Source organism: Paramormyrops kingsleyae, chromosome 20 (genome assembly GCF_048594095.1).
Source record: "Paramormyrops kingsleyae isolate MSU_618 chromosome 20, PKINGS_0.4, whole genome shotgun sequence".
Lineage (NCBI taxonomy): Eukaryota > Metazoa > Chordata > Actinopteri > Osteoglossiformes > Mormyridae > Paramormyrops > Paramormyrops kingsleyae.
Window position 1 is genome coordinate 15313526 of NC_132816.1, and position 24483 is coordinate 15338008.

Below are 24483 nucleotides of genomic sequence, written 5' to 3' on the forward strand. Positions count from 1 at the left end.
ACCAGCATGGGGGGTTCGAATTCTACATCTTGTCCCTGGGTCATGCAGGTTTCCTCTTGCAGTCAGGCTAACTGGCATCTCTAAAGTGTGTGAGTGTGGTCAGGTATTTATTACATTGTGGGGACCCAAAATGTGATAAAAACCTGCTATTTTGACATTGTGGGGACCATTTTTTCTGTAACTGTAATAAAAATACTACAAATGCCAAAAGTCTTGTATTCTGGTTGGTTGCTTATGGTTAAGGTTAGGGCTGGGTAGGGCTTAAGGTTCTCATTGTTGGGATTATTTTTCCCATATAGAAATGAATAGACAGTCCCCACAAAGATATGAATACAAACCCCCGTGTGTGTGTGTGTGTGTGTGTGTGTGTGTGTGTGTGTGTGACCCCAGCCCTGTGCCCTACATTTCTGAAGTGTGCTCCAGGCCAATTAGAGAATAAGCAAATAGGAGGTTGGTGGAAACACTGAACACTGCATGTCATAATACCAGATTAATATAAATTATATATAGTCATTATATACAGTCTATTTCTTTTTATATAGTTCCATTTCCTAAAAAATGTACAGTGAATGAGTTGATACTTGAGTGTAAGCCTCTTTTACGATGGAAAGAGGCATTACGTCATTTCTTTTTTTTTTCTCTCTTTGCAGGAAATACATTACAAATCAATCTGGCTCGTGCAGCTCATTCCCACCGAGGGCGAATTGGCTGGGTCAGGGCAGCTAATGCTTTTAATGACGACATCTTAAATGAGACAAGCGCCTTTCCAGATGTCTGGACCAGGGCTAAACAGACGACGCGCTGCAGAGGAGCGTCAGCAGGCGACCGGAGCACAGGGCGCGTCCTGAACAACTTTATACGTTTCCCATGACCATAGTGCCATGCCTCCCGAAGACAGACAGACAGACAGGCAGACAGGTAGACAGACAGGCAGACAGACAGACAGACAGGCAGGCAGACAGACATGTAGACAGACAGGCAGACAGACATGTAGACAGACAGACAGACAGACATGTAGACAGACAGGCAGACAGACATGTAGACAGACAGACAGGCAGACAGACAGGTAGACAGACAGGCAGACAGGCAGGTAGACAGACAGGCAGACAGACATGTAGACAGACAGACAGGTATACAGACAGGCAGGCAAACAGACAGACAGGTAGACAAACAGACAGACAGGTAGTCAGACAGGCAGACAGACAGTTATCTTATTTTAGCTCCAAAGCAGGATGTTGGCTAACCTGCACACCACCAGCATCAATGCTCTCTAAATGGCCAGTATGTCTGCTTGCACATCCACCTGGTGACCTACTGCTCACCTGCCCGACCACACACTCCCAGGACTGTCAAACACTCAGGTACAAATGTGACACATAATATATCTGTGCTGCAGACAGACAGGCAGACAGACAGACAGACAGGCAAGCAACCTCACCTAACCACACAGAAGCTTACGGTCTTTGCTCTCAACTTTCCACTTTAGGAGTCAGTGAGCCAGTTTGAGTCAGCAGTGTTCCAGTGGATTGATTAAGCTAGATATTGTTCTTAGATGCTGGCTGGCAAACAACTAAACAGTGAATGGAATTGTTCAGGAAGCATATACAAAAGCAGATAAGTATATTATTATTATTATTGTTGTTGTTGTTGTTGTAGTAAGCAGGAGGCAGTAAAAGATGCTCTGTTGTGGCAGACTGTTATAACTGTTGCCATGGAATTTTGGCAAAATGCAGCTGTTATTGGTTATTGGCCTATATCCAGTATGAATGCAGTGTCTCAGTAATTAGCCTGACTGTCTAAGGCTGCCCAAGCAAAACACTGATGTCGGCATGGGGACAAGGCGGCGACGATGGGTACCTTGGTGGTGATGGACAGCGAGGCGCCTTGCTCCAGCAGCACCGAGGCCACGTCTTCGTGTCCCTCGCGGGCCGCCAGGTGCAGGGGCGTGTACATCGAGGACGTGGTGGCGTCGGGCGACGCCCCGTTCTGCAGGAGCTGCTGGACGATGTCTGCCTTGCCGAGCCGGCTGGCGATGTGCAGCGGGGTCTGGTCGTCCTGCAAGGCCCGCAATCATAGGTCACGAGGCCATCCAGTCTGAAGGCTACCTCGTATTCAATTTGTTAATAAGTGGTAAGGCAACGCGGAAACAAAGAAACAAAGTCTAACAACACTGGCACTGATAACGAAGGTCCAGTTCTTTACTAATATAGTGGTAGTGTGACGATCAAGCGAAATGCTCAGTGGCACCCCCTGCTGGACGTCAGCTTGAACTGCAGACGTCATGTTTCACTATAAGCCACGTGGCCAATCGATTCTGGCCTCTGGCTTGTAATCCCATGCATCCGTCGGCAACCTCACCTTGGCTTTGGCCTCCACCTGCGCCCCGTTCTGCACCAGGAATTTGACCACCTCTGCCTGGCCGGCCCGGGCCGCCATGTGGAGGGCCGTCTCTCCCCTCTGGAACACAGAAAGCGGGAGTTTGTGGGGACGGCACGGATTCGTCCATGTGGCTGGTCTCTCCGGCTCCGGCTCCGTCTGCCGGCTTTGTTATGACTGCCGGGGTGGGAGGGAGAGCTGGAGCCTCTGGGAACCGGGGCTGAAGTCATACTTTTATGGCACTAACGGTGTAGTTAAACCCCGCCGAAGCACAGCGTCCGAGAACAGTATGATTATAATGTTACCAAAGGGAGAATGCCCCGGTAATTACCTCGGGACGAGTGACTGAAAGAGCTGAAGTTCACAGACACAAACAGCGGTCCTGTCATTACTCCGGGGCGTCTACATAAGGGGACGCATCTTCAGAAAAGGGGGGGGTTGGGATTTGTGAAATCGCTCTTCTTCCACACTTTCACATTACCGACACGGTCTCCTGCACATCTGGCTACATCCCAACGCCGGAACAAGCTGGGAAATCAGTTCCAGGACTCACCACGTTGGTGGCGTTGGGCGAGGCTCCGTGATTTATCAGCTGGGTCACGATGTTCTCATGTCCCATAAAGGCGGCCACATGGATCGGGGTTAGTCCTGACTGAAATGAGGCCAAAAAAAAAAAAACACATTCACCTCCTGCCAGAGAACATCACCACAAATGATCGATCACAAGCGAAGGTGACCCGCTTAGCTTATTACCAAATAAAGTATTTGGAACTTTCCCGGAACTTTCCGGCGGTGTGTCAGTATACTGTACATCTGACTTCAGCACAAATCTGTTACTCATGTCCATAACATAATGCTAGTGACACACAGGCAGCTTTACTTATAAACATCTAAAAGCAGTGAGACACATTCTTGAGCAATAACACACAAAGGAGCATGAGAATTTGGGGAACAAAGCGAAGCGTCCCGCCTCCCGCTCTCACCTCGGTCACGGCCTGGATCGACGCCCCGTGCCTCAGAAGCAGCTCCATCACTTTGATGCGGTTCTTTTTACAGGCAATGTGTAGCGGCGTGAAACCATTCTAAGGACGGAGCGAGACACACGGCGTCACACACTCTGCCAGCGAGGAACACCGGATAGAAGGCAGGGGAGCACAGCCCGCAGGAGCAGGGGGGGGGGGGGGGGCGGCGCAGCGTGGGGCGCGTCTGAGGGGGTTTGGCAAAGCTGGCTTTCTTCACTCTTTCCTCTCTGACTGTTCCCAGTTATTTTCCCCCTTCCAATAAACTGCAGAGACACGCCCGTTTTGTTCCAATTACCAAACGCCATGATAGTATACTCATGGTCTGAGCCAAAGTGGGCTTTTTTTGTATTGGCCTCCATGCATCTGCGGGTAACTTGAGAAGTGTTTAGGGAATCTTGTTCTGGAACGTTCTTTCAACGCAGCCGCTTGGAGCCGACACGAACATCACAGGCCCTGGGGCTGGTATGTGGGTTGGCCCCCTCCCAGTTTTGCTCACTCCCTTTCACTCTTCAGCAGCCTTAAAGGCACTGATGCTGGGGGGGGGACTCACCAGCGCCTTGGCATTGGGGTTGGCCTTCTTGTCCACGATGACCTTGGCGACCTTGTAGTGGCCGCAGTGAGCGGCCACGTGCAACGCCGTCAAGTAGTCGTTGGTGACGTCGTCCACGGGCACGTCATGGTGGAGCAGCAGCTGCACGCAGTTCAGGTGGTCCCCTTGCGTGGCCATGTGGAGAGGCGACAGGCCGTTCTGCAGACATCAACAGCACCATCAAAATGACCCCTCATGATAAATAACCACGGGTGAACCTGGGGGGGGGGGGGGCATTCAGGTCATTTTGAGAGCTTCACAAAAAAATAACCGACAGATAAATTCATGCAAACTGAGAAAGGTATTTATGAATAAAAGTCTTAATTCACATCCATGTTTTTTTTTAAATAAAAGATTGGATTTGAGATTTTTTCCAAAGCAAAACACAATTTTGTGCCCCCCCTCCATGGTCCCCCATAGTTTAGATGTTTCATAATCCATACTTGATTTTTAACCACTTTGTGACAGAGGTTACACAGCCTCTATTCATTGTGCGGCACCAACACTGACCACATTAGTGTTAAAACAGACACACATATAATAAAATACACATAATGAATATAACATATAAACACTCAGTAGGCACCTTATTAGATTCTGCCCCCAGAATCTCCACAACCGTAGATAAGTTGTGTTTAGAGAAATCATTCTGCTGTATTTGGTTGTGCGGAGCTGATACGTTTGCACTTGTGGTCTTCCAGTTAGCTTTAACGAGTCTGGCCCTTCTCCTCTCACCCCTCTCGTTAACAAGGTGTTTACAGCAACAGAACTGCCGCTAACCGGGCACTTTTTTTTTCGTTTATCGCAGCATTCTCGGCAAACTCTAGACGCCGTAGTGTGAAAATCCCAGATCATCGGCCGTTCCTGAGGTGCCGGAACCACCGTGTCTGGCACCACCAATCATACTGCACCTGAAATCACTTAAATTACTGGTCTGAGCTGCCCTAATAGTCAGCCAAACGGTAAGTGAACCTTTTGATCTTGTCTGCCTGCTGTATCCAGTTGCAGCCACATGATTGGCTGCTTGGAGGAGCGGACCGCTGGCGATAACGAGCAGGTGCGCCTAATACAATGAGCACCGAATGTATAAAATGCACATGGCAAACAAATACATCAAGATACAGTCATCGGAAGAGAAATACGATCTGCTCGTTGGCATTAGCGCATATGGCGATAGCATCACATGGCGTTCGTTTTCGGCATATGGGCGTCAGGACGGTACCTTGGTTTTGGACAGAATTGGGGCTCCACGGTCAAGCAGCATCTCTACCACCTGCTCGTGTCCACTTCTTGCTCCACAGTGTAACGGGGTCAGTCCATCCTGGGAGTCAAAGCACGGTTAGCCTCCACCTCCGGCGAACCCTGACATCATAACCCAGAATTCTGAGGCTGCTCAAAGGTCTTGCCGTCACATAACCCTAAAGCACATCCGCTAATATTTCATTTTCCACGTGAAGTAAACTAAGACCGGACGTGTCCGTGATTGAAAGACATTTCAGTTGCAGGGTTGCTATGAGGCAAATGCATTTGCTGGGGAGTGAAACATCGAGCTACGTATTGATGGAGAGGAAGAGACACTAAATTCTAGGTATATCTGTATTTCATATACTACATGTATACAGAGCCACATGCGAAAAGTACAACAGAGGGGATAATTAGCTACAAGTTCCTTTTAACTGCAGCAGAAAGAAAAAAGAAACTGACCCAGAGAATCATTCAAAAAATATTACGTGGGGAAAGTAGAGCCTCAGAACATCTGGGCCAAACCACTTCAGCAGATGTAATATTACCCACATGCTGTTACTTATCTGAGCGGCTGAAAAACAGCACACAGGGAACACGCTGAACTGCGACATGCTACACAGACACCTTGATGTTCAGGCTGCAGCGGTGGCATGGCTCTGGGCAGCGACTGGCCAGGCTGGCGGGGTTATCCGATTGGCCAGGCTGGCAGGATTATCCGATTGGCCAGGCTGGTGGGGTTATCCGATTGGCCAGGCTGGTGGGGTTATCCGATTGGCCAGGCTGGCGGGATTATCTGATTGGCCAGGCTGGTGGGGTTATCCGATTGGCCAGGCTGGTGGGGTTATCCGATTGGCCAGGCTGGTGGGGTTATCCGATTGGCCAGGCTGGCGGGGTTATCCGATTGGCCAGGCTGGTGGGGTTATCCAATTGGCCAGGCTGGTGGGGTTACCTAACAGTGTGCACTCTGCCTATTTTTGTCAGAGAGATTTCACAACGCCATTCTCGACCCAGAGATTTGGCAAGCGGGGCGTGACTCGGTCTCGGATGCGCATTCAAGATGTTTCTGGCAGCCGGGGACCCTCAAAGCCACAGAGGATGGCTGTGTCCATTTCAGCACATTTCAATCTTGGACGTACAGGATTAAGGGGCGTCGGTTACATATCTATGTCATACAGGCCTCTTCCCAGGACTTGGCTGAACTGTAGTTGAGGCTAAAAGTAAGTTAGCAGGATTTTGACCTTTCAGAGCTGCGATATATGCGAGTGTGCGGCTCCTTTCCCTCTTCTGCATGCCCACCAAGCCTACCTGTCCTCAGGATCTCACCTTGGTTTTGGCGTCGATCTTGGCTCCGCGTTCCAGCAGCAGCCTCACCATGTTTCCATTTCCCCTCTTCGACGCCACGTGCAGGGGTGTGATGTCATTCTGTGAAAGTCGAGAGCGTCACCCCTCTGAGACCTGCGTCAATGGTGCCGCTAGCGCCTGGCTAATGCTAGCTATGCTAACGCTAAGAGAGATCAAAGCCGGGGAGTCCAGCACTAGTTCCCTTCCTAAAAAAAATCATACAGCGATCCCCTAACCATCCCTGCAGTCGCTACATGCCTGTTCACCCACTGCCCTGCTACGCTGACCCAATTAGTACCTTATAAACATCTCACTCACCCAAGCTCCATCAGCAACAAACACAGCAAATCAGATCATATTCATGCTAATAACAGCAAAAATTATGGGCCCTGTGTGCACCTTTGCTTCCTTTTTTCCAATCAGAGGACTCATAAGTGGTAGATTCACTGTGCCAGTTTCTAATATAATCTATTTATATGGGGATTCAGAGAAGAAAATGAATAGAGCTGTATCTGGGATTTGAGTTACACTGCCCTCTAGTGGCCACAGACTGTATCTGTCTGCCATTTTGAAATCCTTTGTTTACCCTAGAAGATACATTGAAATATTATATATTATGCTTCACAATGCTGATGCAGAGCAACAAATTATAAGAATGAATGCATTGCTGCGTACTAAATTTGGGCAGAATCAGAATACAGGTCAGTGAATACGTTTCGGAGGAAAGGGAGGAGGTTTTCAGGATCCATTCAGAGCCTGGTGACCTGCATGAGGCCTGAGCCACGCGTTTATTCCATGGCCTTCCTGTTTGGCATCAGCAGGACGGTCATCCAGGCGGCACAGAGCAGCTGAGGCGTGTCGCTGTGACCTACAGTCTGGGGGAAGTTGCGCTAATCCTTACGGTCGTATTTCATTTAGTAGAGGGGCATGACAGGAAGTCAGGGGGGGAACCGTGCCAGCCAGAGCCCCATGGCATTCGGACATAAATGCAAGAGTACATGCCTGTGTGTTTGTGTCCGCTTTAGCAGCGACCCTGGCCTGGACTTCAAGGGGACTGAATACTAAAACTACACATATTTGAGAACCTTGTCATTGTATTTAATTAGCAGTTTCTTTTATCCAGTGTTGACCCTGGGATTCGAACCAGCGACCTTCTGGTGTGGCACCCTAAGCCTAAGCTTTCCTACAACCACATGGCAACTGTTATTTTTTTTTAACCATGTTTTCCTGAGTTGAAGGGGGTGTGTCTGTGAGCATTCGGGCCCTGTGAAGGACCCGTCCCACGCCACATGGATATGGGGTCTTACCCTTGCCTTGAAGTCCACGGCGGCGCCCCGGTTCAGCAGCAGAGTCGCCACGTTGATGTTGCCGTAGTGCGCCGCGATGTGCAGCGGGGTGAAGCCACTCTGTAAGGGGGGTGGGGGGGGGGGGACGGGACAGACCAGACGCCACCGTGGCGGTGAGTCGTCAAGGGCCCGGGGGGGAAACGGGCCGTCCTGCACCAAGCCCAAAAACACCAGCAAACCCTCCGCCAGCAAGCACTAACCACCACCGCCGCCACCGGCACCCGCCCACCAGAGCGTCACATCCTTAGGGGCAGGGCCAGGAGCATTATGGGAGGTCAGCAGACGACCTGCGACGCCTGCGGACCCCAGAGGGAGGTGCCCTCCTACCCCGAGGAGATGAGCTCCTTGGCCGGCTCTCCATCCACCAGGCCCCACCAGAGACACAGGATAAGCTCACAAGAAGAGTCAATCGAGACTCATGCGTTACCACGTCGATCCCGTGGCTGATCAGCGAATGGGGAGAGACTCAAATTACCAATTTCCACACCATTTCTCACAATGATGGCACGCATATTTTTTTTAGGTGTCATTTTTATCCATTTTGTTAGCAGCTAATCCTGTTTCACGAGCAATAGGTGGAGCAAACTGACAGCTGGGACAGACCCATCGACTCCAGTGGTTAACTAGTGCTGCGCTGGTGCCCAAAAAATCCCGAGAGCCCCCCCGGAGGTTCATCCCAGGTGTTTGCCCCCACCAGCTGAATGGCTTAACTGGGAGCAGCTGTCAAACTGGTACAAAGCAGGTGGCCTCCAGGCCCTGTGCGCTCCCAGCTCGTGGCCACATTGTTAACGGGCGGGTGGACACGACCCACTTTGCCAGGAATTAGTAAATAATTATTATAAACCTCTAGAGCACAGACAGTATAGAAATACGCTAAGCTACTAGAAATCTCGCATTGACATAACACTATTATTATGTCAACAACATGCAATCTAGCACATTTTTCAATGTGTTCCTTTAGGTTTATAATAGTTTGTTAGCTTTTTTGTTTTATCGTTAATTGTTAATAATTAGTCTTGTGGGATGACATGCAGTTACTGTCGGGCCCAAGGCCTCCTCTGGGCTCTTCCAGAAAGGAAAAGAAAAAATGTCGCGTTTGCCAAAAACGCCGACGTGAGTCTAGTAGCCATGCGGGGGGGGCAGTCATTAGGTCACCCGGTCGACACCATGGGGGTTAAGTGTCATGCAGTCTGAAGTTTGAAGCCTAGATGCAAACTGGTGACCAGCAAAACCAGCATCTCTCTGCAGCTGGGTGGCCGGGCACCTTAACCAACCTTAACAGTCGTCACCCCCCCCCCCCTCCCAAACAGCTACATCACCGGGCAGTTCGGGCGTCAGCCTGATTGTCACCCGGAAACCAGGAAGCCCATCTCTCAGCTGCAGAAATCGTCAGTGTTTGCCTGTGGCTAAAGCATGCTCCTCATGTCAAACTCTGACCCAAATCAAAAGTCTACATAAAGTAAAAAAGATAAAAAGAGATAACAATTAAACAGGAAAGAAAGGCAATGCATAAACAAAGGAGAGGGATGAGGTGGCGGCAGCCTTGGGGGAGGGGGGTGGGGGGGGGGGTTGCACGGAGTGTCGAGTTTTATTCGTGTATACCTCCGTCGTTCTATTCACCATCATCTACGGGCGCAAAAACAACAGCAACAAAAAAAAGAGAGAGAACAGAACAGAAAAGAAGAAAGGGGGACAGAAGGAAGGGGAATACCAGCGAAGAGAAGAGAGAACGGACGGTTAGTGTACACAAGGACACAATGGGAGCAGCGAGGAGCTGAGGGGGGGGGGGGGTGAGGCGGGGGGTCTGGACTTAATTAAGACTGCTAGCCTCACTCCTCTGGGTGAACTGAGCCGAACTGAGCTGAGCCAGGGACAGTTTAAGCGTCTTAGTTCATCTGCGCCGTTTCTTACCGCCAACCAGTTACGTCACAGCATTCTAAGGTCCCGAGGACCGGGTTCGAAAGAGCAGAGACAAGCCTGCCGCGGGGGTGACAGCACGGGCCTGATACATAGGCGTAAGGCGTGCGTCTGACACAGCCACAGTCACCGTGGTTACGGAGGCCGGCTGGCCGGGTACCTTGGACTCCACGTCGGCGTTGTGGTCGTTCTGCAGCAGCAGCGCCGCCGCCTTGGTGTCGTCCTTGCGCGCGGCGATGTGCAGCGCAGGCAGACGCACTTTGCCCTTGGTGTCGTTCTCCAGCAGCAGTGACACCACCTGATCGTGACCCTGCTGCAGCGCCACTGCCAGGGGTGTGAAGCCATCCTGCGAGGGGCGGAGGGGGTCAGAGGTCACTGGGGAGGCCGGGGGAGACGTCCCCCAGAACTCGGTGGGCGTGCGCACAAGGAACGTTCACAATCGGTATCGGGGGAAAAAACATTTCCGGTCCCTTGTCTCTTGATGCTTCCTCTCAATCACACACTGGTGATAATCCAAAATACCTGCAGCCCACATAGATCCATGCCAACCCCACTTTAGAGCCTCTCCTCTGTAGGGATCAGCTGTAGGGATCAGCTGTAGGGATCAGCTGTAGGGATTGCATATCTGCATCCTTCATTGTTATATATCTTGATTTTTTTTATATATATATATGGGTTTAATGTAATCTCATTTTTTACTTTTACGACGCAGCATAAATATTCATAGTGACTGCAGACCAGGCAGTGAGAACCTCATTATGCAGGATCGCAAATAAGAAACTTATAAAGATGGATTAGGAATGTTCCGCAAATTCGATTCTGAAGGGCAGAGCAACTGTCTGAACTTTCATCAGGAAATTTTGGAAGATATTCAAAGGAAAAAAGCGCCTTTTGTTGTCTTCAGGGCTTTTCCAGTGAAATTATGTGATTGTTTCAGAGCAAGACCACTCTTCTTAAGATCTGTAACTATACGTTAGCTTCCAAAATCTATACCAGCTGAATCAATCCTTATTTTGGCTTTTTTTTTACGTCACAGGGCTGCAATTTCATTACAACTCAGAGCAATGCCAATGAATAATTAAGCAGCCAGGGTAACTTCAAACGTGGATAAATTCCCGCTGATGCATAATTCAATATGGCTTCAATATGGCCGCTGCAGTCCAGCTCGCTCTCAAGGGCGGCTTCTGAGCCGAGCGACCCACACCGAGCCTGCCAAGCCTGCCCGAGGAGGAGGGAGTGGGGGGGGGGGGGGGGTTGCGCGGCTTGGCATCTGTCACCCCCCACCGCGTGGCACCTCATCGCCCCTCCTTGTGCAAATCGTGACAAGTGTGGGGCTGTTCGATAACATTCCCCTCATGGAATGTGTCAAGGTCACCCCCGAGGCTTGGAGACGCCGCCATCTTGTGCCCCGGAGTGGCAAACTGAAATACACCCTCCCTGCTTATATGCCCTAACCACACTAATACTGCTAATTCTGGCATTTACACAAATATTTCAGACAGGCCTTTTAAATATAAACCGGCAGGGGACCGGAGGAGCACCCAATGCCGAGGGGAAGGGGCCGGCGGTGAGGCCTGCAGGGGGGTCGGGGGGGGAGATGGAGAGCCACCCACCTCAGTGGCGATGCTCTGGCTGGCATTGTTGTCCAGCAGGAACCGGACCACCTCCAGATGGTTCTCCTGGGCGGCCATGTAGAGCGGCGTGAATCCATTCTGCAGAGCAGGACAGAGGCAGCGTGACGAGGAGCATCATGGGAAGGTCACAGGGAGACGGGGAGGCTTTACGGGGGGGGGGGGGTGGTCTGATTTTATTATTTATAGGTTATAGGTGATGGTCTGTGAGATGAGGAGGGGAGGGCGGGCAGTGTGACGGTATGAGATACTGCAGCAAGACTGGGGGGGGAGGGCTGAGCGTGTGCAGCCTGACAGAGACCCTCCCCCATTAATATTAGGGACGTTTCTGCGGCTTGCTGCATTCCTCCCGGGGGCGACAGAAATACAGCACATCTGCGCGCTTCTTTGTGATGCTTCCAGCTGGACCTTAAAATGCACAGGCAGCATGATCCCGCTTAGAGGATTGCGGGCTGGGGATCGGCTCCTGCGCGACGCTCTCTCCGGGCCGCCGACGAGCGGGAAGCCGCGCGCGTTCTTCGCCTTTCTGGGGCCCGGCCGCCTCCCTGACCCCACGCTGACCCACGCGTCGTGCTAATGCTATTAGCAGAGGATCATCCAGTCCGAATGCATCCAGAAAGCATCTAAAAAAACTTCCTGAATATTCATGAGGGTTTAACGCTGCAGAAATGCAACCCAAGGTACGCAGATACATAAATGAGGCAGCTGCTTCTGATCCTTTGTTATTCAATTGTTATTCTTTTTCATGAGGCAGACAAAGCACCCCAACCCCCCCCCCCCCACAAGTGTGCCTGAGGTTTGAAGATAGAGGCCTGCCTGTCTGGGGGGGGGGGGGGGGATGTACTCTTTGCAGCTGTCTGACACCCTGAAGGCGATGCCTGCCACCCTCCCATGGGGGGGGGGCGCTGTGATTGTGTTGCAGGAGGGCGCCTCACGGGGGGGCAGGCACGACAGCTTAACGGCATGGCTGACTGACGTAGCGGCCACTGGTGGGGGCCGGTCATCCAGGTAGCAGTTACTGCAGAGTCAGCGCCACACGGCTACGTGCGGAAATCACAAAGACATCTAATAACAGTGTATTCTTTAAACAGCGTCTGAGTCAGATTTAAACTCCGCAGAGACCCGATGGAATCAAATTAACTGTTAAGATGAAGGAGGAGACATACGGGGGGGGCGTTCCCCTGGCTCCTGCCCTGTGCATCCCAGGCTTGTCCTGAACCTGCACTAGATAAGCAAACATGGAAGATGGATGGATGGATGGATCATTTTGACTCATTTAAAAACCTTGGGCCCAGCACCAAGGTATAGAGGGCAAGAGGCGTTATGGAAGTCGCTGGGGGGTGCTGTAGTGACACACCCTGCCAAAATCGGCTGTCTGGGGCAGGATTTCTAACCCTTTCCAATCACAAGGCCTGTCCATTCATCATTCATCACGTCAGCAGAATGTCCCAGTTCCCAAATTTTGCCGACCAGAGGGGTGGGGGGGCGAGGCCCGTCATTACATTTCGCTGACCGGGGAATTTTATCCAGCCCGAAATTTTCCCGATCCAGTCTGCGCCCGTGCAGCAGGCGGTTCTGGCCCAAACCACTTTTGCCTGCCAAAGGCACATAGACCTGAGAAACTCTGGTGTAGGAGATCTAGACTGGGACCGTAGTGAAGGAGCAAGTTTGCTGGGAGCTTTAAGAGGGACAGGTTTGCTCTACAGCACAATACAGACCTTTCTGGTTTGTCTTCGATCCTTTGGACTAACCCCACATGGCAGGAGACGCAGGGTTTTGTTTAGACTTTCGTGTTGCGGGGGGGTAACTTGTGTGGTGGTTATTTGTGGGGAGATCGTCTCTACATGCATCCTCAGAAAACCCGTGTCCACACGGACGCGGACGCGCTTAGCCAGTCAGCGGTCAACAGAGGGAGAGCCTACCTGGGGAGAGCCTACCTGGGGAGAGCTTACCTGGGGAGAGCCTACCTGGGGAGAGCCTACCTGGGGAGAGCCTACCTGGGACTGCGCGTTGACATTGGCGCTGTTGTTGACCAGCTCCTTCACCACATCCGCCTGGCCGGCGAGCGACGATATATGCAGGGCAGTGTTTCCCTTCTGGATAAAGGAGAGAGGCGCAGATTAACGCCGAGGCTGTGGGCTGCGGCCCAGCCCCCCCGTCCCCCAGCCCCCCCCCCCCCCCCGTCCCCCAGCTGTGGAGCGGGCACTTCCGACCTCAAGCCTCATTTAGACACCTCGCATTCCGGGGACGTCACCGGCTGTCAGCGCCGGCCCCCCCCCCGGCTTTTTATAAACCGGCCGCACGTTCAGGTCACAGCTTTGGCTCTATCCCGTTTCGCCGGCTGATACCGGAGGCCTCTGCCTGCCTTGGCACCCTCTTTGGGGAATAGACGATTCTGCAACTGCCCCCCTACTGGTCAAACGGAAATTCTATCTGAACATATAAAGTTAAACGAAATATTTTTTATAAACTTACTTATTTGCAAACTTAACTTATTTAACTTATTTGAAAACATGGTGTGTAAGTCATATCAATGATTTAATTTACTGCAAATGTATTCACATTTTTTCTTGCTAATATATTTGGATTGGGCAACCACAACTTAGCGAGACCCCCCCCCCCCCCAGGAATGGGTAAGGGAGTGTTAGGTAATGGCATCAGGGGGTGTAGCTGAAAATCCCCCCATTATTGTCACAGCTCTCTGTTGTCATGGCGCAGTAATACCTACACCACCCACCGCATGCCATCTGAGACAAAAAACATTGCTTTAAAAGAAAATCGACCCTTTTCTGGGGCATATTCTCATAACATTTAACTTATTATTATAGTGGTTAAAATGAAATCAATACTGGGGATCTAAAAATTCCACTAGATAATGTTTTGGTGAGAGTATTTTTTCCCCAATACTTCATATTGCAATCACTGCATCATCTTTCTTAAAGATTAAAAAACGGTAGATATACACAAAAATATTATTTCCAGAGAAATATCACTGCTGGATTTTTTGTATGTTAATGTAACCAAAGTAATGACAGACAGTGAGAATGCAGGCTTTTTTTTTATCGTAAAACGGTCTGGGACTGTAAAGTGATACAACCTGAGCATCACAGTGGAACAATATGTATCATTCGGCAGGATTTCCACATGGCAGCGAATAAAGACAAAGAGCTGGACTGAACCATCAGTCTGTGAACTGCGGGGGTGCCAGAAAGATGAAGGAGAGAATAGGGCTCCCTTATTTTACCGAATGACGCAATTGTTTTATGCAGCATAATTTGTTATATATTTATATAAGACTGCACGTTTATGGGTGAGTGGTGGTCCGTAAATAAAGTTTATAAATACAATAAATTAGCATGACTTTAGCGGTCGTTTGTCTTACATGCCTGATTCAACTTCCGATCTGCTCAGCACAGGCTTTTATGCTATGCCATTAATCTCCCCCAGTAGTGAGCAAACCGCTGCGACTCCACAGACATAGCCGACTTCTGCTGGCAGTGCCAAGGTCATCTGGAGTGCTGTCCTTACTGGGAGATTTGGCACGGGGAAGCCCCCCCTCCCCCCCCCCAACGGATGCCGCCTTCCTGGGATCTGCATGCCTCTCTAATCGAGTTGGAGGGAGGAGGCTGACCTTTGTCGCCGCATCGACGTTGGCTCCGAGCTTAATCAGCTCTGCCACGACCTCCACGTGACCTTCTTTGGAGGCAAGATGGAGAGCATTCAGGCCATTCTGTGGAGACATGGAGAAAGAGAGAGAGAGAGAGAGAGAGAGAGAGAGAGGAAGAAAGAAAGAGAGAGACGTCCAAAAGAACAACTGTTATCACACAACAACAGGCAATTTCACCGTAGCTACACAGATTTCCCCTCATTCGAAGCGCCACACTGGTAGCACCTGGTTGCAGATGTTGATGTCGACCCCCGTCTTCAGGTAATCGAGGGCCTTCTCCAAGTTGCCAGCCCGCGCCGCTCTCAGATAGCTCGCATTGCTGTCCGACTGCAAAGAGAAAAGGCCGGATCAGTCCACGTGCCCCCTGCACTCCACGTCCGGCGTAACTCCACCAGTGGGACGCGCACCTTAAAATCGCTGTTCACCGGTGTTGCGTCAATGTGAAAGCCTGCCCATTTATTACCATCGTTACACCACACTGTCGGTGACGCTTTGCTTGAGGGGGGGTGCAAATACTAAAATCAGTTACTACTGGAGTATGAACCATAAACACAAATAGTAACTACTTCAGATAAAAGATGCATCGCGATTCATTAATGATGAACAAGCATGAGATCAGTGCTTCACACGTTATTCATGACTTGTTCCTTCAGTAGTTCCTTCAGTAGTTCGGAAAGGTTTACAGAATTAACAGACGTAGCAACAAATATACTAACTGCTTGGAGTAAAAGATGCGGCACAATTCATTAATGATGAACAATTAAAAGATCAGTAAGTAACTAGGACTTAGTTTGTTAATTAATACATAAGTAATAGCAAAATACTACATTAGTTGATAAGGTGTTACCATATACCATATCAAAGAAAGGAACCAGTGTAAATGTATATACCATTCTGTGACTGATGGTAAGCCAGTCCACTGGATGAGAATCACCAAACTGATTCTAATTCACAACATGAACGCGCCGTTTCAACACATGGCCCTGTCACCTTTGAATTACAGGACTTAAGATGTAGACCGAACATTCATTGTCCATGTGGGGGCGTGAAGACATGCTGGTCACTGCAAAACACTGAACTGTATACTCGTTATGACTTCCTGCAGTACTGACATTTAGCGAGAGGAGGCACTGCAGAAGGCTCATGATTGGTGTAACTATTATGGACTGGTTTAAACATCAGTGTATTTGGTTTTTTTTCGTTCCCGGTGACAAGAACCACACTCATGCACTGGGATTCTGTCTCAGAGTGAGCGCTGTGTGTATTATCGTCTGTTTTTCTAGTCACATGGCAACGGCGTTTGTGTTTTTGCTTTTTGTTCTGTTAATCGACGAGCATCCCACCGCCCCGTCCTTGGCCCAATCCCCAAAAAGGGAATGTGCATGAGGTTCAACATCAGCCAAACACAGTGAGCTCGGAGCCAAGCTCATGTTTAATTATCATTAGTTATTTTCTAACCTGCTGCATGCAGCCTGGTCAGCTTTCACTTAGTGTTCCGGAAAGTTCTATAGAGACTGAATAGGGGGAGCAGACTAAGTCGGAAGGGGCTTATCTTCGATACGCTGGCCCAGGGGCCCCATGAAAGTCTATCACACTGGGCCTCCAACCCAAACCAATACAATTATGTTCCAATTTTTTTAGGGCCCCTGTCACTTTTGGACCCTTGGAACCATCCTAACTTCCCCTCCCTTTACGGCGCCCCTGCCCTGGCAACTGATCCTCATCTCCCCAATAACAACACAGGTGGAGTGTGCAGGACACACACGTTTCATCAGGAAAAAGGCACAAAAAAGTCTGCTGAAAAGCACTACGGATGACGAGCTGCAGAGACTGTCAGACTGACTGTGCTGGCTGTACGAACAGCAGCCGATACCGTGAGCCCATCGCTGACGCTGTGAGCCAGTCTCCAACACAGTGAGCCCATCGCTGATGCCGTGAGGCAGTCGCTAACACCTTGAGGCCGCCGCTAACACAGTGAGGCCGCCACTGACGCTGTGTGCCAGTCGCTAACGCAGGGAGCCCGTCGCTAACACTGAGAGCCCATGGCTGACGCTGTGAGCCAGTCTCTAACACAGTGAGCCCGTTGCTGATGCTGTGAGCCAGTTGCTAATGCCATGAACTAGTCGCTAATACAGTGAGCCCATAGCTAACACCGTGAGCCCATGGCTGACGCCGTGAGCCAGTCGCTAACACCTTGAGCCCATGGCTGACGCCGTGAGCCAGTCGCTAACACCTTGAGCCCATGGCTGACGCCGTGAGCCAGTTGCTAACGCCATGAACTAGTCGCTAACACAGTGAGCCCATAGCTAACACCGTGAGCCAGTTGCTAACACCGTGAACCAGTTGCTAACACAGTGAGCCCATCACTGACGCCGTGAGCCAGTTGCTAACGCCGTGAACTTGTCGCTAACACAGTGAGCCCATCACTGACGCCGTGAGCCAGTTGCTAACGCCGTGAACTAGTCGCTAACACAGTGAGCCCATCACTAACACAGTGAGCCCATCACTAACACCGTGAGCCAGTCGCTGATGCTGTGAGTCTTTGGTTGACACCATGAGCCCATCGTTGATGCCGCAAGCCTGTAGTCTCAGTGCCATGATTCCGGGACCTTTTCAGCACCGTCCCTGGCAGATTCCAACTTGCTTCACTTTCATTATCTGAATTTGTCCCCCCCCATACCAAAAACACTTCTGTGGGAACAATGTGATGGGCTTCCTAGGGAGTGCCACAGGGGTAAGTCTGGGACCTGAGAGACGTCCCACCAAAAGCTGCAGCTACTCTGACTTCTTGTTAGAGTAAAAATCCACTCCTCAGGAGCGGACAGACCTAAGGCTTGCTGAATTAGGCTGTATATGGAGACACCGGTGAACAGGAGGGATGTTACCTTCACTACAGTCACTGAGACACCTTGAATTAGCCCAGAGCCCCATCAGACAGGCCATTAGATACGTAACTGAACACACGACTGCCCTTCATGGGCACAGAAAGGCCCCAAATTGTACAGAGCTGACAAATTAATGAGATACAATAGAGCTATTTAATGTTGCAAATTGAAAAAAGAAAAAGATGACTGACGGCAAAACAGGATGAGAGTCAGCCGGGTGGAGAGGACCTGACAGATATGTGAGATATGAAACTAATTATTCAAGCAGGGTGGGGGGCAGCTAGATACTTCAGCGGGCGCCTGAGCAGGGGGAGGAAGGTGCTCATGGGGGTCACAGCAGGCGCATGCACCCCCCCCCCACCCCCCCCCCCCCGGGGAGGACGGCCATCATGCAGCAGGAGAGAGACACAGGCCTTTCAGGGGGTGCGGGGGTAGTAGCTGGGGCTGCAAAGCTGTGGCGTGGATCTTCGACACACAGGCACACACACACACACGCGTTTGTATTCATATCGTTATGGGTCCCGCCCATTCATTTATATAGGCAAAACCCTAGTCCCAACAATGACCTTAACCCCTACCCAGTCCTAACCTTAACTATAAGTAACCAAACAAAATACAAGACTTTTAGCATTTTTAGTTTTTCGATTGCAATGACAGATTTTTATAAAAATTGAGGTTTTCCTTGTGGGGAGCAAAAAAATATCCTCACAAGGTAAAAAGTGATTGGCTTATTTCACATTGTGGGGATATAATGTGGTGGTGCTGTGCCCCCCTATTTTAACAGCTGTGCTACTGTGTACCCCTATCTGACCCCAGAACAGAGCCCAACAGCAGCTTAGACCGTGGTCATTCTTCTAGCTACCACGCAGATCCGCACACGTATCATCAACAATGTGTCAGGACTAGTCAACAAAAGACTAAATGACTGGATGATAGATTAGAAAAAAAAACCACTATGCCTCGGACTTGGTCCATAACATCTAACATAACAATTACTCTGTATTTCAGCAGAATCATGTAGGTTCCACATTTTAAAGTGATAGCAGCGTCATGCCTTTGTAACATCATTCATTCCATCCATCCATCACCATTTATCCAGTACTGGGCCACGATGAGCCTGGAGGCTGTCCCAGGAATCAGAGAATACCATGGATCAGAGATGGATAGTTCAGGTCCAGAAAGTAAAAATCTGGACCACCAACCAGATGAATATAAAAAGTCACAGAGTGCTCAACTGGTTGGTTGAAACAAAATCCTGGTCTGGATTTTTCCTTTCTGAACCTGAACTATCTACCTTTGCCCTGGATCATCTCACTGAATATTTTTGGGAACCCAAGGAGCCACAATTTGGCATGAAAACCGGAAAGACATGCAAAGTTCACACACAGAGGCAGGACTCGAACCCCCAGTGTTGGAGATGTGAGGCTGACAGCGCTAACTGCTCTACCTGCATCTGTCCTGTCCCGATCGTCCGTTCCTTCTATATGCCATGCCCCCCTCGTTAACCTCATGTGGATTCCCTGTGTTTACCAGCTGTTTCTTGTTGTTGTTGTTATTAGTCTGATGTATTTAAGTCTGTGTTAGGCAGGTTTTCCCCAGTCCAGTCATTGAAGTCTAACGTCCGTCTGTAGTGTTGCCTCGTGTGTTTATCTAATAAATCCCACAATTACCCTACTACCGCTTCTGTCCTGCTTCCCTGCTCCACACCTGAGCGTAAAGCCACGACTGCATCCTTGGAAACATCTAAATAATAATGACGCTGAGCTTTTAACTTCAACTTTGTCAGGCATGTCACACAAGCCACTTAGAATATTTTGATTGTTTTAATCTCAAGGCATGGAAACCTAAAGCAAAGTCATTAACCTAAAGCAAAGATTTGACAACAATGCATCTTTCACCGTTTCGAAATACGCCTGCAGCTTATACAAATATTTACCGATGTCGGCTATACAGTTATGCGTTTTTTTAAGGTCTTTCCCCCCATAATGCACTTTGTGTCATGTTGTGTGATATCCTGAAGTGCAATTTAATTGCTTTTTAATACTGTTCTTTTGCATTCCTTTGCAATTCAATGGAGGTAGCTGTTGATCAGCCCTCCCACCCTCTGCCCCCCTGCTCCCACCCCCACTCTGATGACTGACATGGTTGAACCAGCATCACGTCCACCACTCTGCACCTCCTCCAGCCCCCACTAATGCCTCCCCCCCCAGCTTGGACACCATCCCAATACACCTAATATGACGTTTATCGCCAGTCCCCATCGGCGCCCCCCATCCTAGGCCTGCTCCGGGGCTTACCGGCCTCGTCCGGAGAGGCAGCAGACCGTGACCATCGCAAACAGGAATGAGGAATGACGCGACCTGGGCTTTTCGAGAATAATGTAACCTGATCCCGGCACAATGGTACCATGGCATTCACTCCAACAGCAGCGTTCTGGTTTGTGTACAATAAAGCGCTGTGGTATAAAACACTTCATTTTAGGTCTATTTATCAGAACAAGTATTTTAGTCCAAAGGCATACTGCCCCCCTCCCCCCCCCCCCCCCCCGCCACCATAATGTTCCTAATAAGCAAAATCAGTTGTAGAATTCCATGCTGTTACCACTCTTCACTAATTCCGCCATCTGATGCAAAAGTCTGATGCAGTCAAAGGAAATGTTTAAAGCTATTTATCTGGGTAGTAAGTGTATATTTGCTTGGAACTTACGGAACTACTTAACATTAGAACATTTGTAAATTAAGAGTAACGCAATAAAAACTAACATGAATTTCTTCTATTCTCCGGAAAGTTACTGATATCTCGCTGGATGGCAAGACCACTTCAGTTCCCAAACCTCTTCTCATGGGCACCTCAGCCATTCCATGTATTTGTTAAATTTCAGCACCTGCTCAATTAATTAGTTGAGTATTGGACGGTGGATGCAAATACTGGGGTGACTCTAGGATTGGTTTTGAAATGGCTACGCTGACACACTTCGATAAACAAAATGTCATCATTTTACACCAACATGAAGATCATTTAAACATAATTTTCTTTGATTGCCTAATACTTCTGCACGGTACTGTATATATTTTTGATTTTGCATTATTTGAGTATAACCTGATACTTCAAAACAGTACTTCCCACTCTACACACAACATGCATTCCTAAGGTCTGGTCTCAACCCTGCAGCGTGATTATGGTTCTGAACTGGGCCCAGTGGCCTCACAGCAAAGACGGACCCAACTGCCTGGATACGAAGTGAAAGGTGATTTTTTTTCATACCCTACTATACAGCCGCACTGCAAGGTGAAACCAAAGGCTCACCGGGCATCTGAGGTCTGATAAAGGCAATATTTAGAGTAACAGAGATTCCCAAAAGCTTAAACCTCACTGAATGTAGGTTCATTGGCCCATTGGTGGCACCTCCTGGTCTCCCTCTGCCTGCTTACTAACCTTACAAGCTATGATAAACCAAACCGCCATACTCCCTGAATGCTTCCCTTGATCCCACCCAAGACATTTTGGCCGTTTCAGACCATCATCTTGTTCACGCACCAGGATTCCAAATCCAGAGATTACGAGGGGGGAGGCAACAATGGTCTAGCAGGGTGGGGGGGGGGGTGCTTTGTTTTGATAGGCCTGCATTCAGAATGAAAAGGTGCTGCCTGACACAGCACACTGCATGTTTATCCCCTAATCTGATTGGCGTGACAATGCTGAGACAGGCGGTTAGCCTAGCGGGCGCTACATCTGCACCAGTCAGTGCCATGGACCTCCAGTCACTGGCAGTATGATTTCTTGGTAAAAGCCTGGCGTAATAATGGCAGAAGTCTTCTGTTTCCGTTGATAAGCTATCATCCCGTCCTATCATCCCTGCGCCTCCTGCTGGACAGGCGAGGTATTGCAGGCAACTAACCCGGATCTAAGGTGTATTACTCTATTAAGGGACACTTTGCAGTGTTTTTTTGTTGACAAGGGTTACAGTGCTAATTTTAACAAAGCATTCCTGCGTTCCCTTGAAGTCATGCATGCAGAAGGAGGCGAGTAAAAGAGGCGTGTCATTATTTTATCCAATAGCCCTAGAGCACGCACTTCCTAAATGGGGATGTGTTACTTTTTGGGAAAAAACCTTAAACACCATTCAGGTTCACAATACATACGCAGACTTTAACACTAACATTACAGGCGCATGAAAAAGAAGGCCCTGAACGTACAAGAATGACGTAATGTCACGCAAATAATACGACATATACATATTTTATAACTTTTGCTAGCATTGCATTTCGACATGCCAGAAGCGAGATATACTGAGCATAAAAAGATACATATACTCAGGCCTCAGATATGATTATAATATGCACATTCTTCTTGTTATTACTCCGTCGTCCCTCCTCCTTACTATGACTTTGTAAGCACAATGCAGTAACTGCACCACAGAATTACCATCACGCAACAGAAAGTGCAACTGTATCAGTGTTTACTCAAACGAGCGCCAGATGAGACCGAAACACGACCATCTACAATAATGCCTAAGAATCCGCTGGACCAGTTAAGGTCCCCGGGTTGCAGTGCGATCCGGTGAAGGACCCGACTTTGGTCGGCTTGCTCTGAAGGTCGGCTTGCTCTGATGCCGGCTTCACCGGCATCGTACCAAAAACGACGCCGGCTCTTCCCGACCAAAGCCTCTGCCACAGGCCGACCCCCAAACGACAGAAAGCTGTCCTCACCACCGACTGCTGGATCACCACGGATGCGCGGCAGGTCTGCCCCAAAATTCCCGGCACTCGTGACACCAAGGTCAGGCACCCTGCTTTCATAAAACGCAGACAGATCCTTTACCTTGGAAATCTCAGCCGAGCGGAAGAACAGGCGCTGCAAAAAGCAAATAGGCAAAAAGTTCCGCGCACCTCCGTCGGCTGGCGGTGAAGCCATTCCCCTGTCCGGGACAGCCCCCCTCCCGGACTTGTGCTATGTGAGCACAGTCATGTTACACCCCCACCGCGTAAACAAGCCGCCACGGCACGTCCTGCGTGCCCTGCTCCTCCCGCCGCGATCCCGTCCAGGATGCTCTGCGCATATCGGAAAAACGGCGGTCGCGCCAAGGGGACCGGGGACACTCACGGCTCCTGGCAAATCCGCTCCTTCCTCCACTGCCATTTTCGCCGCAGTCCGGAGTGAAACCCGAGGATTCAATTAACGGCCGCAGGGCTGGGGGGGGGGGGGGGGGCAGCAGCATACCCCTGGACTAAAAATACCTGCACGGAGGCTAAGTGAATAGAAGTTCCGGAGATAATCTTTGCTCAGAAAGCAAGCAACGGGATGCCACCCCCCTGGCCCAGAATTAGCCCCCTGCCAGCGATGGCGACTCAGGCAGCACGGCGGAACAAGGGGGGGGTCACTATCTCCACTTACCATATTTGTAGGTGCTAGTTACTCCGCCGGGACACGTGTGGCCATGATACACGGACGGGGCGACCAAAATAGCCGTGCGGCAGTCAGAGGGTTTGTGAAAGGCCCCGCCGGCCCCCCTGCCCAGATCACGTCCTGCGTATGCCTTGTTGTCATCCTGCTTTTCAGCTTTTTTTCTCTCTTTTCTCTCTCTCGTGCTCTCTCTCCCCCTCCCTCGCTCCCTCCGAGTGACTGAAGCTTCTAGCACTAACCGGCCCACTCCCAAGCCCAAATTAACTGGATCGCAGAGCTCGTCCCCGGGTATTAAGGTGCAGGTCTATCCTTCCCTCTGCAGCGCTGGCCGCTGGCCCCCCGACCAGGTCCGCAGCCTCCAGAAGCTTCTTCGCCCACTGAATAAATAGTGCTTTCCCCGTGCGCTGGCAGTTTGGTGATTGGCATTGACGCAGACTCTGGCAGCATCAGCCCAGGCCACTTAAGCAGCAGGTTGCTAATACCCAGCCCCACCTAACTCTACTAATGCACTACTGAGTTCACCAGCTGTCTCTGTGTAATACAGTGCAAGCCCAGCCTCAGACTGCAAAGCGACCATTTTCTCATAAAACCTCACAAGTCCCCTGGTCTCAAGATGTGACAGGTGTTTTTTTTTCCCCCCTCTGAATCAGTTTTTCAGGTGGACATTTCCTTCCTATATGGTTATGCTGTAAAGGTGAGAAAATATTTAAACACATTATCTTATCAAAATTACCAGGTTTTCATGCTGCTATGTGGAATTCAAAGCCCATGCAAAGCATTAAGAGCATTGTTAATTTACGATCGACTAATCGGTAGATCTGAGGTCCACAATACCGTAATGTGTCTAGTTAAGGAGCATGTATAAATTTGAATCTGTCACAAGCACTCTTGGACTGCGCTACAGGAGGGTATTTTCCTACGGTCTGGCTTAGAAACAGTCTGCACAACGGCAGGATCATTAAGAGATTCCGCAGGACACGTGAGCAGCGGAACGCTGGATTTCCGATCCTTCCTGAAGTGTAGTGTAACCATGGCAACAGCAGCCCTTACCGCAGTGGAAA

General features: G+C 49.9%; 1 protein-coding gene across 49 annotated transcripts in view; it reads right to left on the reverse strand.

Annotated features, from left to right (window-relative positions):
* Window positions 1-24483, reverse strand: part of ank3b (ankyrin 3b) — a 137992-nt gene that overhangs the window by 44259 nt on the left and 69250 nt on the right. For 35 of the 49 annotated variants that reach the window (XM_072703602.1, XM_072703597.1, XM_072703619.1 and 32 more), the window contains 14 exons: window positions 15360-15461; window positions 15099-15197; window positions 13465-13563; window positions 11450-11548; window positions 9997-10182; window positions 9522-9545; window positions 7881-7979; window positions 6556-6654; window positions 5210-5308; window positions 3949-4146; window positions 3360-3458; window positions 2930-3028; window positions 2359-2457; window positions 1858-2055 (listed from right to left, as the gene is read on the reverse strand). In XM_072703602.1, coding sequence (XP_072559703.1) covers window positions 1858-2055; window positions 2359-2457; window positions 2930-3028; window positions 3360-3458; window positions 3949-4146; window positions 5210-5308; window positions 6556-6654; window positions 7881-7979; window positions 9522-9545; window positions 9997-10182; window positions 11450-11548; window positions 13465-13563; window positions 15099-15197; window positions 15360-15461 — 1599 coding nt within the window. Of the gene's footprint in view, window positions 1-1857; window positions 2056-2358; window positions 2458-2929; window positions 3029-3359; window positions 3459-3948; window positions 4147-5209; window positions 5309-6555; window positions 6655-7880; window positions 7980-9521; window positions 9546-9996; window positions 10183-11449; window positions 11549-13464; window positions 13564-15098; window positions 15198-15359; window positions 15462-22840; window positions 23072-23122; window positions 23242-23413; window positions 23999-24483 lie in introns of those variants that run through there. The other 14 variants (XM_072703609.1, XM_072703606.1, XM_072703613.1 and 11 more) reach the window with 5 other exon arrangements.